This window comes from Hippopotamus amphibius, chromosome 2 (assembly GCF_030028045.1).
Source record: "Hippopotamus amphibius kiboko isolate mHipAmp2 chromosome 2, mHipAmp2.hap2, whole genome shotgun sequence".
Classification (NCBI taxonomy): domain Eukaryota; kingdom Metazoa; phylum Chordata; class Mammalia; order Artiodactyla; family Hippopotamidae; genus Hippopotamus; species Hippopotamus amphibius.
The window spans coordinates 160,270,198-160,285,985 of NC_080187.1; the positions used below are offsets into that span (position 1 = coordinate 160,270,198).

The 15,788-nt window shown below is 37.5% G+C and overlaps 1 protein-coding gene across 6 annotated transcripts in view; it reads left to right on the plus strand.

Moving 5' to 3' along the window:
* The window catches only part of SLC25A21 (solute carrier family 25 member 21), a 478,694-nt gene that overhangs the window by 342,885 nt on the left and 120,021 nt on the right, over positions 1–15,788 (plus strand). For all 6 annotated transcript variants that reach the window (XM_057720563.1, XM_057720567.1, XM_057720564.1 and 3 more), the window contains one exon: positions 1,458–1,541. In XM_057720563.1, the coding sequence (XP_057576546.1) occupies positions 1,458–1,541 (84 nt within the window). The remainder of the gene's footprint in view (positions 1–1,457; positions 1,542–15,788) is intronic.

Here is a 15,788-nt window from a genome sequence, read left to right on the forward strand (position 1 = left end):
GATTTAAAGAGAAAAAAGGATCACCCAACAGGCTCACCTCTTCTATTACATTTCTGTTGCCTCCATTCATAGTCTGGCATCATTATCGTCACGCAGACTATCATAATTGCTGCATCATTATTCTGCCCTCCATACTCCCATTCTAATCCACCCAGTCAGACAATAAACATTTTTTAGGAATTTGTCTGTTTCAAGTACTGTACTGGAAGAATCAATTCCCTCATCTCAGGACGGCTACTCTCCTGCACAATCACATTCAGCAGCTCTCCACTTTACAAAGTCAAATGTAATGTAATCCAGCCTCACTTTCCAGTCTTCTAGTCTACTTGTTCTGTTCATATGCCTAACCACTTCAATCAAAGCAAAATATTCACTTTTTTCTGTGATATATGTGTTGGTTTTCAGCATATTTCCCTGGGGCCTAGAACTATAAAATAAATCATGTCATAAATCCAACAATCTGAGAAAGCATCCTAGAGTAGACAATATTAGAGGTTTTCTGAGAGTTTCTTTTTTGAAAGGCTAGTTAAAACTGTGGAGGAAGTACAGAAGGGAGAAGGGGCTTAACTTAGAATTGAAACAAGGAGGTTAAACACAAAAAGTAGGCAGACTAGAGAAAACAGAAGATGGAGAACTGGGATGTAGGGAAATGACAGTACTTGTCATAAATCTCATTAGAAACAAAGCCCAGAGTAAGGTACAAAATGTATTAGACCCTCATACTGGAAAGGTCCACATTTTGAAGGTTAGAGTTCTAGATGCATGATCATACCCAAAAAGAAGAAGAAAAAAAAGAATTTAGCTTTCTAAAATGGGATACATTTTTATTGTGCACAAACTACATGCAGAGCACTGTGCTTCTGTGAAGGTCCAGGTAATCTGAACCACCCCTAGTGACCTGCTCTGCTCCATCATGAAGCAGAGATAATAAATTGTATCACAGTACGACCCGAACTCTTGCTCTAAACACAGGCTCCTGTCTGCCAGAATGAATTCCAAATTCATAATCAGGATCAAAGGCCATATTAACTGCTCTGTATTTTTAACCTTTGTATTAAATTACCATCAAAGAGCACTAATTAAGATAAGAAATAGAGCTACTTATTTGTTTCATATGCATCTTCAGATTTCTGAATTATGCACTAAAACAATCTATGACATCTGTGTGTGCTTTTCGCAAAGGAAAAAAGCATAAATGCCTCAGGGTGCATCTGCCTGGCTAAGAAACAGATGAAAAAATTCTCTTTCTGCAGTACTATTAAAGTGCAGAGAAATATAAGTTTAAAGGCTACAAAAATAAGGTAAACATTATACAAGGAAAATAAATCAGTAAAATCTGTAGCAAAACCCAGAATATTTTAGATTAATCTGAGTCTCCTAAGACTTTGAAAAATGAGAAAAACCATTTGGCAAAATCCTTAACTTGGATTTTTTTGTTTGTTTGATTTTGTTTCTAGGTTCCAGATTCAGAGATGTGCAACTGATCCAAACAGTTATAAAAGTTTAGGAGACAGCTTTCGAATGATTTTCCGCACAGAAGGGTATGTATGTTTCTGTATATATAGTCTTTATGTTGATGTGGGCATTTTAATATATTACTACATAACACGTTTTCTCATTTTGAATGATTTCTTTTCCTAGTCTTAGTAGGGAAAAATATTTAAAAGAGTGTTTTCTTATTTTTGTGTGTGTTTTCCCTAATAGTATGGTTGAAAATTAAATATGTATATGATAGAAACTACCAAAAAAAGGATATTAATAATATACTCTAATAATAATAGTTTGATAACTAGAGGACGGTTTTTAATTTGTGCTATTAAGGCTTTTTAAAAGTCCTTATAACTGGGGAAGTCTAAATGTGATAGTTCTTTATTTTGATTCTTAAATACAGTGCCCAAATGTGTTCTTGTTTACATTCTGGTTTATGAATATTCAGTCAAAACATATCTTTGTCAAAAACTGATGTGTCAAGTACATCATTCTATCTATTAGATGATCAGATAGAATATTTTTGTTGCATAAACTAAAATTGTCTTAGATGTATAGATTCAGTTAAAGACCCTACTCAGCATAATATTCCAAAGCATGTTAGATTTGCTTTTTGAAGTTGTTTTCATAAGAGAATTGGTTGAAAATAATAATTATACCAAAATGATAAGAGTAATAAGAACAACTAGTATATATTTAGCCTCTACTACATACTAGGAATTCTCATTATACCTCTTCGAGGTCGGTCCTGTTAGGATCCATCCTGGTTGGACAGATGAAGAAACCAAGACTCAGAAAAGTTAGTAATTTTCACATGTCTGGTAAATCATGAAGCTGGGACTCAAATCCAGTGAGCTTGACCCCAAAGGCCATGCTCCTAACCTCTGTAGTTCACTACCTCTCTTAGCAGATTATACTATTTTGCTGGTTGTTCATTTCAGTTAAACATATGTCATTGATGTCATTCCATGCCAATAGATTCTTTTTAACAACAGCATTGTAATTTATTTATCTACATATCTCAATTTATTAAATTAATCCCTTTGGTGGCCCTTTAGGTTGTTTCCAGATTTTCACTGTTATAAACAATAGTACAGTATCTATTCTCATACAATTTTTTTCACATTTATGTGTGTATGTGTGTATATATATTTTTTATTTTTAAAAGTTGCTAGCAGTGGACTTATAAGATCAAATGATATGCACATTTTATATCATAGATGTTGCCAAATTATCTTCCAAAAAATATTTACTGACTTCATACCCTTAGTATATATTTGCGAGTTCTCACTTCTCCACACCCTCTCAAACACTGGACATTATTAATCATTATTTGATATTTCTGTCAGTCACATGCATCTCCTGTTTATAATCTAACAGGTGATCATCAGAAAATCTACAAACAATAAATGCTGGCGAGGGTGTGGAGAAAAGGGAACCCTCCTAAACTGTTGATGGGAATGTAAATTGATACAGCCACTATGGAGAACAATATGGAGGTTCCTTGAAAAACTAGAAATAGAACTATCATATGACCTAGCAATCCCACCACTGGGCATATACCCAGAGAAAACCATAATTCAAAAAGAGACATGCACCCCGATGTTCATTGCAGCGCTATTTACAATAGCCAGGTCATGAAAGCAACCTACATGTCCATCAACGGATGAATGAATAAAAAAGAGGTGGTACATATATACAATGGAATATTACTCAGCCATAAAAAGGAATGAAATTGGATCATTTGTAGAGACGTGGATGGACCTGGAGACTGTCATACAGAGTGAAGTGAGTCAGAAAGAGAAAAACAAATATCGTATGTTAACGCATATATGAGGAATCTAGAAAAATGGTACAGATCAACCGGTTTGCAATGCAGAAATAGAGACACAGGTGTAGAGCACAAACATATGGACACCAAGGGGGAAAAGCAGGCCAGGGGTGGGGGGAGGGTTGGGGTGGGATCTATTGGGAGATTGGGATTGACATGTTTACATTAATATGTATAAAAAACATCAAATACACAATAAAATAAAATAAAATTAAATTTAAAAATCTAATAGGTGAAAAATAAAACTGTCTTAATAGTATTCCTTTGATTGTAACTGGAGTTGAGCATACTTTTATATCATTAGGTGTCATTTCTTTCTTGAATTGCTTATTTGTGTCCTTTGCCCATTTCTCTTAGGTTAGATTTTTTTTATTAATTCGTAGGAGTTCTGTTTCTATTATAGGTACTAATCCTTTAACTATTAAATAAGTTACAAATATTTTTCTCAACTTGTCATTTGTCTTACAACTATAGTGTCTTCCACCTTTCAGAAGTTTGTGATTTTCGAAGATTGTGACTTTGTGATAATACCTATCTTTTCCTTTGTGGTATCTGACCTTGATGGCACATTAAAAAAGGACATCCTCAAACCCCAAGATTATAAACATTTACCTTTGAATCTTTAATCCATATAAGATTTTTTTAAATTAAGTTTTATTTCCAAATGGTTAGTCAGTTGTCCAAACACCACTGGTTGAAAAATCCATTCCTTACTCACTAATTGGAAATGCTAGCTTTTCTCATATGTTAAACTTCCACATATATATCAGCTAAATTTTCTATTCTGTTTCTCCATTTCCTGTTGTTTTATTAATTCATCTATCCCTATGCCAATCATACTGTTTTAATTATTTTATCTTTAGGGTGTTTCAGGAGTATGTAAAAATATGGCCTGCAGTGTAAAGTCTAAACCCCTTATCAGGTGTACAGAGCCCTTCCTAGGACAACCCTCCCTTCTTCTCCAGGCTTATTCCCCATGCACAGATCAGTTATATAGCATGCACCACCCTGATTTATTGAGCTTGTTTTCTGTCTGTCTCCCCTCTCCCACCCCAAGAATACATTTCCCTAAGGGCCACGTCTCATTTCCCTCTGTATTCCCTATCCCTGTGTTTGGCACTGAGTAGAGATACTCAGTAAATGCGTATTGAACAAATGAATGAAAGTCATCACAGCAACATCATGAGGATGCAAGATGAAAAAAAGAAAGATAATTCTTGCTATAGATCACTCCCTCTGAAGCTATGATAATGATCCTGAAGGCTGATTAAATATTTTGAGGTCATCTAGTAACACAGAATCAGCAAATTCTTGCTATTCCTCTGGCGATGTGGTACTTAAGTGTCATTGATAATATACATGCATATATGGCGATTGGGATTAAAATCAGGTTCATTTTATGCAGTACATATAGATAAAATTAAAGAAACCATAGTGTATTATATAGTCAATAAATTATCTCTTTCCAGTAAAACAATAGTGTCAGCAATGCCAAGTTCTGTAAACTGTAACAGATATCTCTGAATTGGATGTGGGAGTTCCTTAGCCAGACTCTTCATTTCAAGTGTGTTTTAGGAAGAATTTGATGTTTCTGCTTTGATATCAAGTAATATAACAAACATACAGTATGTGTGGTCCCTGCATAGTAAAATTGGCCTTTTCCTTGACTGTATGTTTAATTGCTTCTAAAGCAAATTGACATTCTTTCTGTAATGCCTTTAGATCTGGACATGTTGTTAGCAAAAGTCAGAAAGCTCTAGTCTTAAAGATGGAAATATTTTTAAAAATACAAAAGAAAAAGCTGCCTGTTATTTTTGATACAGAGCAAGAACATTTCATAGCCTTAAGTTTTTTTTTTAAAAAAAAAAGAAAAAGAAAGAAGGAAAAAAAGACTTTTAACACATGCTGTGTTGAATCTTTTTTCCTAGTAAAATAGTTCCTTTTGATTTTCTTAGTTAGCTTTTAGAATACACTCGGCTTTCGAAGATGACTTTTTCACTCAGGTGTGTAGAGGCGGGTTTGGTCTGTGGCCTGCAGGGAGGATAGTACTAGTCAGTTTCACTATTAGCATAATTAAGAGATCTCACCTCTCCCGGTTCTTCTTATCAAATCCCCCCTTACAAGTTAAAGGTTTTGAAAGCTAGTTTTCTGCTGTTTAAAAACGCTAAAGTCTGTTAATACACTTAGAACCTGCACAAATCTCCCATTTCCCCGCTGTAAGAGAGTGAAGTGGTACTTTTCACCATTCTTAGAGATGCAATTTCCCGCCTCTCAGCCCAGAATTCACATTTCTAAGAGACAATAGCTCAATCACATGGGTCTGAATCCCTTTACTGCTTCTGATATTTTTCTTCTTAAAAGCATAGATACATTATGCTGTTATTAAAGACATAGTTTTTCAACACAGCTTTACAGAGGTGAAATTAACTTCAGTGATTTTAAAAGGCCTTCCAAATTCTGAGTAAGGATTCCTGTTATGTGGAATCATCATATTTACTTAGCTTTTACCAAAAAGGCTATCACTGTAGAAAACTCACAGGGAAGGAATTTGTCACTGCTGAGAGTACCTGCATCGTCACTATGATTCTTCATGGGTCTCTGGTTTGACAAAATAAACTATCGGGTCCATCTACTATAATCATGAGCCCAGAAGACATGAAGATTTAGCCTAGTTGATCAGGTGCCTTCAAAACCAATAAGCTTCATTTTGTAAACTCCCCTGGCAGATAGCAGCTGGTATCTCTATTTACCATGAATTCGTGAATCACACCTAATTTGCTTTTGCTTCAGGGTATCTCATGAGAGTTCTTCTAGTCTCTTTTGTACTTATTCCTTTAAAGAGAGTGGTTGAGATGTTCACAGATGGGCGAGGGGATTATAAATTATGATGAATAAAACCAGGACTGCCCACTTCCTCACTTTTCCTTCTCTGAAAACATCTAGTGGCCATTCTTTCTGAAATGAAGAGAAAAAACAGACAGAACCTAAGATATTCTAGTGACATAGGTAAAGAAAGATATGAAACTAACATTCATTTTCTTCAGTGTACTAGGCACTGTGCTAGGGACTTTTTCATACATTGATTTCAACACAGCACTAGTTTCAACACACCTCAACATCATTATATATTTCTGTATTTTGTCTGAGGTAACTGATGATCAGAGAAGTTAAATAACTTCCCCAAAGTCAAACAGGTATTAGTGACATACCACGGTTTTTCCATTACACCGTATCACCTTTCACTAAACACCAAATTTTGTTGTTTATTAATGAAAAGAAGACAATGTGGAAGTAGTGGCTGTAAACCTCTAATTTTTAAATAGCTATTCTAAAACCTTTGGAATTCCTACCCTCAAATCACATAGCAATTTAAAGCAGCTTTTATCTCTTCCTTCAAATAAAGTATGAGACCAGTATATGTTCAGTCAACCAAATCCTGTCGATTCTGAGGCAGCACCACACACTTCAGACAACTCCAGACTCTTAATCCAATCATTGCCCCATCGCTTGCAGAGAGCGCCATGTCTCTGATGAAGTCATGGTTTTCCATCAGTCTGCTCTCATCCTGCTGGTTCCTTAGTTTTCTTATGAGAAAAATTCTTGGGCATTGGTTTGCCCAAGGCAAATAACTAGGAAACAAGGAGGTCAGATTAAACTTAGTTTCAAATGAGAAACATGTTGATTGCTGGTGCCTTCAGAAATATGGTATTCTTCAGAAAGTATTACTGTAGAAAATATGTGGTTGCATTTGGGGGGCATTTGAACTGTGTTTTGTTTCACGATTTGTTTTCTGTAACCACTGATGCTGCCCCAAGTATCATCTTACAATCAGACCACTTGGTGATTATAATATTTTCTAGTTAAATGACATTTAAGGCCTCGTTTTATGAGCTCCAGCGTAATTGGCTAATTTGGTAAACTCCAGATGTGTGAGATAATGTGCCACTCGTTTAAGTGCCTTTCAGACGGCATAAATGGCACAGCCCCAGGAGGTATAATCACTCCCTCTTGTTTTCATTAAGAAGGGGAATGAGTGCCTTGTGACACAGACAAAGGAAGCAGGGCGTCTACAACTCAGAAATCAACAACAACTTGGTAAGATTTGGACATTTTTCTTTTTACAGGCGGACTCACTCCAAGATCTTTAGCTTAATTTGGTGTCTAGGTGGGTCTGCCTTTTAAAAAGTAGTTTACCTAGTCTAACAGGGCCAGGTGATTTTAAAGCAACCTCTGTAAATAGAAAGACCCGCTCTTATTTAAAAAAAACAAAAAACCCTGAGTAAAGTAGTATCTGGAAACTGTCTCTCACTCTCACGTGGAAGTGAGGGCAAGCACTGGATTTGAAGAGACAGTGGAAGAGAGAACTCTCCCCACTACCAGGAATTGTCATTGTTTGAGCAATTAGCATCCTCACCACCTAAACCGAGTTCCAACCTCACATGGCCCAGTAGTTGTTGCTGCTTTTTCTCTCTCCTCTTGACCCGACTTCTCATCCAACGAAAACCCACTCATCTTCCCAGTATTGCCAAGCTGGAGTGGAGCAGGTGATTCTTGGCCTCACATGTCCCTGGATCCTCAGGCTGGTCCCTCTTATCTGACGATAGATCCAGTGGAGATCACATATCACTGTGGAAGCACTGCCACTTAACGAATGAAGAATTTTTACTTGGATAAATAATTATAGACCGTCCCTCAGGGCCCTAAGCAGATAATCCACAGTATAAACCAGTTGTGTGCAGACCACTGGGTGTTGACTGGGTTTGCAAGCTTAGTTTACCCAGATGAATTCAATCTTTGGTGGGTGCCAGATGTGCAATGTGCCTTCTGTGATGAGTTTCCTGGTGTCTTGAGTGCCTTCTCTCCTCTCTTTTGTATTTTTCCAAGAAGGCCCTTCCTGGTACTTACTGGACCTCCCTTGAGTGCTCCCTTGTTTTGTTTTCTTTTGTTTCCAGCTTTATTGAGATATAATTGGCATATGACTTTATGTAAGTTTAAAGTATACAGCATAATGGCGTCATACATGCATCTATTGCAAAATAATCACCACAATAGGACTAGTTAACACATCCGTCACCTCCCATAATTACCATTTTTGAGTGTGGTGGGAACGTTAAGATCTACTCTCCTAGCAATTTTCAAGTGTACAATACAGTATTGTTAGCTATAGTTACCATCCTGTACATCACATCTCTGCTCTTTTGTTTTTAAGTAGTGCTGACAAAGAAAGCAGACAGTCCCCACTGCTCTTGCTACCACACTGCAGAGTTCAGCCCTGGCCTGCCTGGGCCTCTTAACTATAGCAGAACAAATATCCTCTTTAGTTAGGAAAAAAGGAGGAAAAAACCAAAACAAAACATAGGTGGGAGTTCGGAGACTGAAACTGTAGCAAATCTATCTGACAAATCTTATAAGTGATGAACCCAGGTCCAGAACACATGGCATTCAGTAGACCAAAGCCATTGTCTTCTCCCAAGCCTTCTCCAGTTTTAGAAAGAGAGAAAAGAGTGACCTCAGTCCAGACATGGGCCTACTATTACTATTCTCTAATGATCTGTGTTCCTTTTAAAAATCGTTTATCAATGCTTTAGTATATTATACTCATAAAATTTTAGTCATAAAGTATACGTAATAGCTTTTCACAGAAAGCTATGCTAAGAATTTTAAACTCTATTTAGTAAATCAAGGTTGAAAATTTTTTAAAATGAAGGGTAAGGAGAAAGAATACTAAAGAAGAATATTTTTTTAAATAAAGAAGACGTGGCATAGGTATATTCAATGGAATATACTCAGCCATTTTAAAAGATGAATTATTGCCATTTGCAGCAACACAGATGGACCTTGACTTTAGGGTATTATGCTAAGTGAAATAAGTCAGACAGAGAAAAACAAATACGGTATGATTTCACTCGTATGTGGAATATAAAAAACAAAATAAATGAACAAACCAATCCGAATAAAAACAAACATTTAGACACAGAGAACAGAACAGTGGTTACCAGAAGGAAAGGGAAGAGGCGAAGACAAAACGGGTAAAGGGGATCGACTGTATGGTGATGGATGGGAACTAAATTTTTGGTGGTGAGCATGCTATAGTGTATACAGAAGTAGAAATATAATGTTGTACCCATGAAACTTACATAATGTTATACATCGTGTTACCTCAATAAAAAACGAATATAAATAGCAGGCAATTGAACCACCTGTACATTATTTAGCATTTCTGTTTTACGGATTACTTTACACTGCTGCAAAAGCAAATAGTTGTTGATTTAAGCTGTATTGGGTTGTAAAGTGGCCTTTACAATCAGGGAGTGGATAATGAATTTTCAGAGAGCTCAAATCGCAGCATCCTGGTGCTTCCATGTCCCAGAGTTCTGTTTCATTTTCTAAATTAGAGGTCTTTTGTTCTGCCCACAGAGTGACCTTTAAAATGGTTTCAGCTCCTAGATTTCTCTCCTGTCATCACCACAGATTGCTAGCTGACAGTCACACTCCCACTTGCCCAGCCTCGCACTAACAATGCTTTCTGACTTACTGACTGGCCTTTGGTAAGGCTTTAAGTGTTGCCAAAGAGTAAGTGAAAACGTTTGCAGTGATGTCAGCCCGTCAGCAAGGTCTGATTAAGAGACCAAACACGGCCTCTCTCAGCAAGCAGTGCTGACAAGAAGGAAAGGAGGAGCAGTTGTTTGGGTGGAAGTAGCTGTCTTTTGGGAAGGTTGGTGTCTCAATTCAGGGCCTGAGCAGGTATTCTTCATGTTTTTATAGAGTATTAACGGGGGGTGAGGGGATTTCACAGTCAGCGGGAGATGTCCATTTGAAAATATTTCTAGGCCTTGATTTTTCTTATTCTGGGTTTCTGATGGACTAGATGCATAGTCACCTTGGGAGGAAAAACGTCTTTATAAAAACCAGAATGCTTTCTCTAGGTTGTTAAACTGAACATTTTCTGATGAGAACGAGAAAGAAAATCTCTAAAAGCTCTTCTACCTTTGTCTGATTCTCTTATTGTAGAAAATAACTTGGGTATGATTTGACATAGACAAGGTTAAACGAGTTAATATTTCATCTTCATCACTGATTTCAGCTAGTGTCTCTGACTTTGTAGCATTACTTCTTTCAATATACTATCATTTTTGGTAGGAAGCCTTCTATTCCTGGCCATGTGCTTATTTCATCTCATTTTATTTTCCTCAGAAAGAAAAAGATCACATGGATTTTTAGTATTTCTAGAACACTGTTAAGAAGTTAAAAGTATTGTCAAGATACATGCATACATGTGCACACATACATGCATGTAAACTAAATGTAATTGCTCATAATTTAGATTGCTATGTTTTCTCTGTAAATCCCGTGAGTGAAGTGCCATTGGAGCATCTGTGAGTGTCAATTATGATAAGCTTCTACTTAGTTCCTGCTTAGGAATCTGCTTAGTTACCCAATTACAATGTTCTCATCAGCAGCCTGTGAATTTTTTGTCTAGTCTCATGACTCTAGCTTTACCTCTCCTCCAGCTCTTTCAAGTGGTTTGAAACTGTAAGAAAGGAGAAGGTTTAGACTCTGTTGTTATTACAGTGACTATATTCAAATCAGTGTTGCCATTTTGGCCCTTTTGTGAAATGTATCCACATATCTTACTTCATTTGATCCTCACAAGAACTCTGGCAGGTAGAAAGGTGGGGAGTATGATCTTTGGTTTTCTGGTTAGGAAACTGGTAAGAGATGTTAAAGGCCTTGCCCAGCATCTCATAGCTGGTGTTTATTGGGGCAGGCATTCATCCAAGGTCTTCTGCATCCTATGTCATGGTCCCCATTCTGTCAATAACTTAATAGTAGTATTAGTAATAATAGAAGCAACATCTCAGATATACAGTGTTCCCAGTGTGGGTTCAAAGCATTGCCACATATCTCATCTCACTTGGCTGAATAGCATCTGGGAGAGGTAGAGAAGAGATGCTATGGTTGGTTACATTCTACAAACCAGAAAATTTCAGCAGAAAGGAATTCATTGAGATTCCCAGAATAGTAGATTGAATCCTAAGATCAGCACTCAAAGAATACAAAGGTTTAATTTTTTTAATGGCACCTTAGGCAAATGAAATTAGAAAAAAAAATATTCTAAAGTGTGGCTCCATCATCCCATGAAACCAAGATAGAGGATCTTGATCCTTAGGACAGAGCCCTCTCCAAAAGGAAGTTACAGGATGCAACTTAAGGTTAAGGCTCACTGCATGAACTAACTCCGTTATTTGACCTGTTGATGCCTTTGCCTAACTCAACTTGAATATTGGGTAATAACCAGGAAAACCTCATGAAACATGAGATAAGGCATTTAACCAAAGTTCCTTGGTTGAATTGTCAGATGGGGTGGAAATCATCATATGATTGTAATATATGTTGAAATATGTGGTCACCAAAACCTAGAGCAGATGACAGCATATGCAGTGGCCTAGTTCTCCTGCTGATAAACACTATGTTCATAATTCTTCTTCTCTGGCCACAGAGAACTCATGTGAAAACAAAGCCCTAGGTACCAGGAATTCTAATGTAGACACAGTCTCAGTAGTAACAAAAAATGAGATCTAGTGTGAGATGAGTTTTGGAAACTGTTAAAGAAATTTTGTAAAGTTTGTGTTAAGTTAATGAGTTCTTTGATTTCCTTACATAAAGTTTTTCCTAAATTAGAAGAATCAAGAACCACAATAAAAGAAAAAGACATGCTCTGGTGTCATTACCATTTTGTATCCTTTAAGTTTTCAGTGAACAGGTCAACATGAATTTCAAAATTCAAATAAAATTCCCAGAAGTTGGCACTATTTGTAAAGGAACCAAAATTAAAAGAGTATTGCAGTGTAATCCACTAAGCAATAAGACATATCAATTACTAAAGATCTGGCTTCATGTGTAAAATAGAATATGTGTTAGGTTACAAAATGTTTCTTAACCACTTGTTACTCCTTAATCCTTGTGATCTGGCTTCTGTCTACACCCATGTTTACAAACTGCTCTCTCAGAAGCCATCATGGGACTCCTGTCCTCTTGCATAGAATCTGAGACACTGATGATTGTGATATGTGCTATTATTTTATGTACGATTAGAAAGAAAAAATGCTGACCATTAAACTCCTTGGAGTGATGTGACAAGGGATATGGGTGTTGAATGAGAAGGGGAAATTGTGAATGCCTTTCTAGTTTTCAGCATGGATGACTGGCGATAGCCAAGTTATATCATTTGCACATTCTGAAATCTTTGATAATTTCCTCTTGATCCATGTGGTAGGCCACCACTAAGATGGCCCCAATGACCCCCGCCTCCTTGTATTTATGTCCTTGTATAATACCCTCCTTTTGAGCGTGGACTAAGCTTATTGACTCTTCCAATGAAGAGAATATGGCAGAAATGATGAGATGTCACTTTTGAGATTAGCATGTAAAAAACTGGCTTCCATCTTGGTAGCCCTTTCTTATTCTTCCTGTTCTTTGGGTTTCTTGCTTTTCTGTTGCCTTGAGGTCACTGCCCTACGGAGAAGCCCATGTGGCCAAGAATTAAAGGTATCTCTGGCCAATAGCCAATGAGGAACTGAGGCCCTCAGTTCAACAACAACCTGGAAGGAACTGAATCCTGCCAAGAACCACATGAGTGAGCATGGAAATGAATCTTTCACCAGTGAAGCCTTCAGATAAGACCTCCAGACCAGCTGACAGTGTGTCTGCGACCCCTTGAGAGACCTGGAGTCAAGGACACATGCTAAACTATGCCGGATCCCTGACCCACAGAAAGTGTGTGATAATAAATTTTACCGCTAAGTTCTGGGGAAATTTGTTACACAGAAGAAGTTAACACAATACACAAAAGCAAATCCAAAACCCTTGATATAATATTTATTTGGGGCCCTCCATATTGGTTTGAATCTTTCAAACTTTATCTTACCTAGTGTCATCACATGCATCTTATGTTCAAGCCTTCACGGACCAATTAGAACTGCTGAAACAATTTTCTGTGCTTTTCCTCATGCACATTTATCACCCAGAATGGCATTTCCCCTTATGTCCAGCTATGGATATTCTGGTCATCCATAAATGCCCAGCTCACATGCTACTTTCTCATTGATGCTTTTTTCTCATCATCCAAAAGGAAATAATTTTCTCCATCTGCTCTCTTACGGCACTTTGTCCTCCATAATATTTCCCTTCAGAGTCAGAGAAACCTGGATTAGAATCCTACATATAAGTTTTGGGACCTTGGGCAGATTACTTAATCTCATTATACTCCAGTTTCTTTATTTGTAATGTGGAGATGATAGCATCTACTTTACTATGTTGCCAGCACTGAGTGTAGGTATATAAATATGCACACAATAATTGTTAGCTAGTTCCATTATTTATTCCTTAACTAATTATCTGTAACTATTCACAATTGTTTAAATGTGTGGAATGCTGATGAAATCATCTTTGGGGCTTCTAAAATATATTATACAATTCTTTGTATATAATCATCATCCAGCTTATGTTTGCTGAATTTAATTGAATGATTGCTCTTTTCTTATACTTAACTATTCTGGCTACATTAATATAGAAAATAAATGTGGTCAAATCAAAGCAAATACCAAGAAAAATTTATGGCTCTGGTGTTATCAAGACCTAGATTCTAAAGATGATAATTTGTCTCCAGAAAAGTAACACCATTTTTTTTTAATATTTATTTATTTGGCTGTGCCGGGTCTTAGTTGTGGCATGTGGGATCTTCGTTGCCGTGTGCAAAACCTTTGCTGTGGCATGCAGGATCTTTTTAGTTTTGGCATTCAAGATCTTTAGTGGTATGAGGGCTCTTAGCTGCAGCATTCAGGATCTAGTTCTCTAACCAGGGATCGAACCCAGGCCCCCTGCATTGGGAGCACGGAGTCTTAACCACTGGACCACCAGGAAAGTCCAGTCTCAGGAAGACAGTAGAATATTTTTAATGGCCATGTGGTGGCTAATGGTGGGGGTTGGATTTTGACATATAGTTTTTCGATTCAGGGGACTCACCATTAAAAGTGTTGCTGGGTGGTATTGGGGGGTTTAGTTAGGGAAGTTGGAAGGACTGATGATGCAAGGGAAGGACAAACAATTAACTCCCATTGCTTAGAATGTGTTCTGTATTCACCACTGAACTTATGACACTGACTGATCGGGGTTTAATAAGCACAGGGACCTAAAACAGTATAAATATTGATAAAAGCCAAATACTCAGGTCAATAAAAAGATGAATTAAAATGAAAGCAAAAGAGTATTTAAAACATAATCAGAGGCAAATCAAGAGATAGAATTTTTACCATATGCTATCGCATATAAATGGAATCTAAAAAAATGGTACTGATGAACCCAGTGACAGGGCAAGAATAAAGATGCAGATGCAGAGAACGGACTTCAGGACACGGTGGGGTGAGGGGGGTGAAGGGGAAGCTGGGACAAAGTGAGAGAGTGGAATTGACATATATACACTACCAGACGTAAAATAGATAGCTAGTGGGAAGCTGATGCATGACATAGGGAGGTCAACTCGATGATGTGTGATTACTTAGAGGGATGGCATAGGGAGGGTGGGAAGGAGTAGTGGGAGGGAGGGGATATGCGGATATATGTATAAATACAGCTGATTCACTTTGTTGTACAGCAGAAACTGGCACAACAGTGTAAAGCAATTATACTCCAATAAAGAGCTTTAAAAAAAATACCAGGTATAGGATGGAAGGGAAATAAATCAGATCTGTTCATGCCCCCCAAAAAAGAAAAAATTTTTATAATCATTCTTTTTTTTAATAAGTAAATTAATTAATTAATTTATTTATTTATTTTTGGCTGCATTGGGTATTCATTGCTGCACATGGGCTTTCTCTAGTTGTGGCTAGTGGGGACTGCTCTTCCTTGTGGTGTGTGGGCTTCTCAATGCAGTGGCTTCTCTTGTTGCTGAGCACGGGCTCTAGGCGCAAGGGCCTCAGTAGTTGTGGCACATGGGCTCAGTAGTTGTGGCACAGGGGCTTAGTTGCTCCACAGCATGTGGGATCTTCCCGGATTGGGGATCAAACTCGTGTCTCCTGCATTGGCAGGTGGATTCTTTCCCACCACGCCACCAGGGAAGTCCCAAGAGTTAGAATTTTAAAAGACAATATTAACAGACTTTTGGTTCCAACAACCACAGTAGCTTGTATCAGAACAGCTATCCTGCTGAAAATAGCTATAAACTTTGGACAAAATATACAAACTACTTTTTTAAGGCAATAGAGAGTCACCAAACCAGGCAAAACTTATAAGGGACTACAAAACCTGAGGGAAGGAAGCCTATCTCAGTGAGCTGTACATTCACTCTGGCTTTTTCCATAAAGGCTTTGCTAAGTCTTGCAGAAAGGATTGGGGGAGGGAGATGAGACCAAGTCTTAGCTGAGGAGAGGAGCTGGATGTTGGCGTTTAGGGCTGGCAAATGGCTGGGACC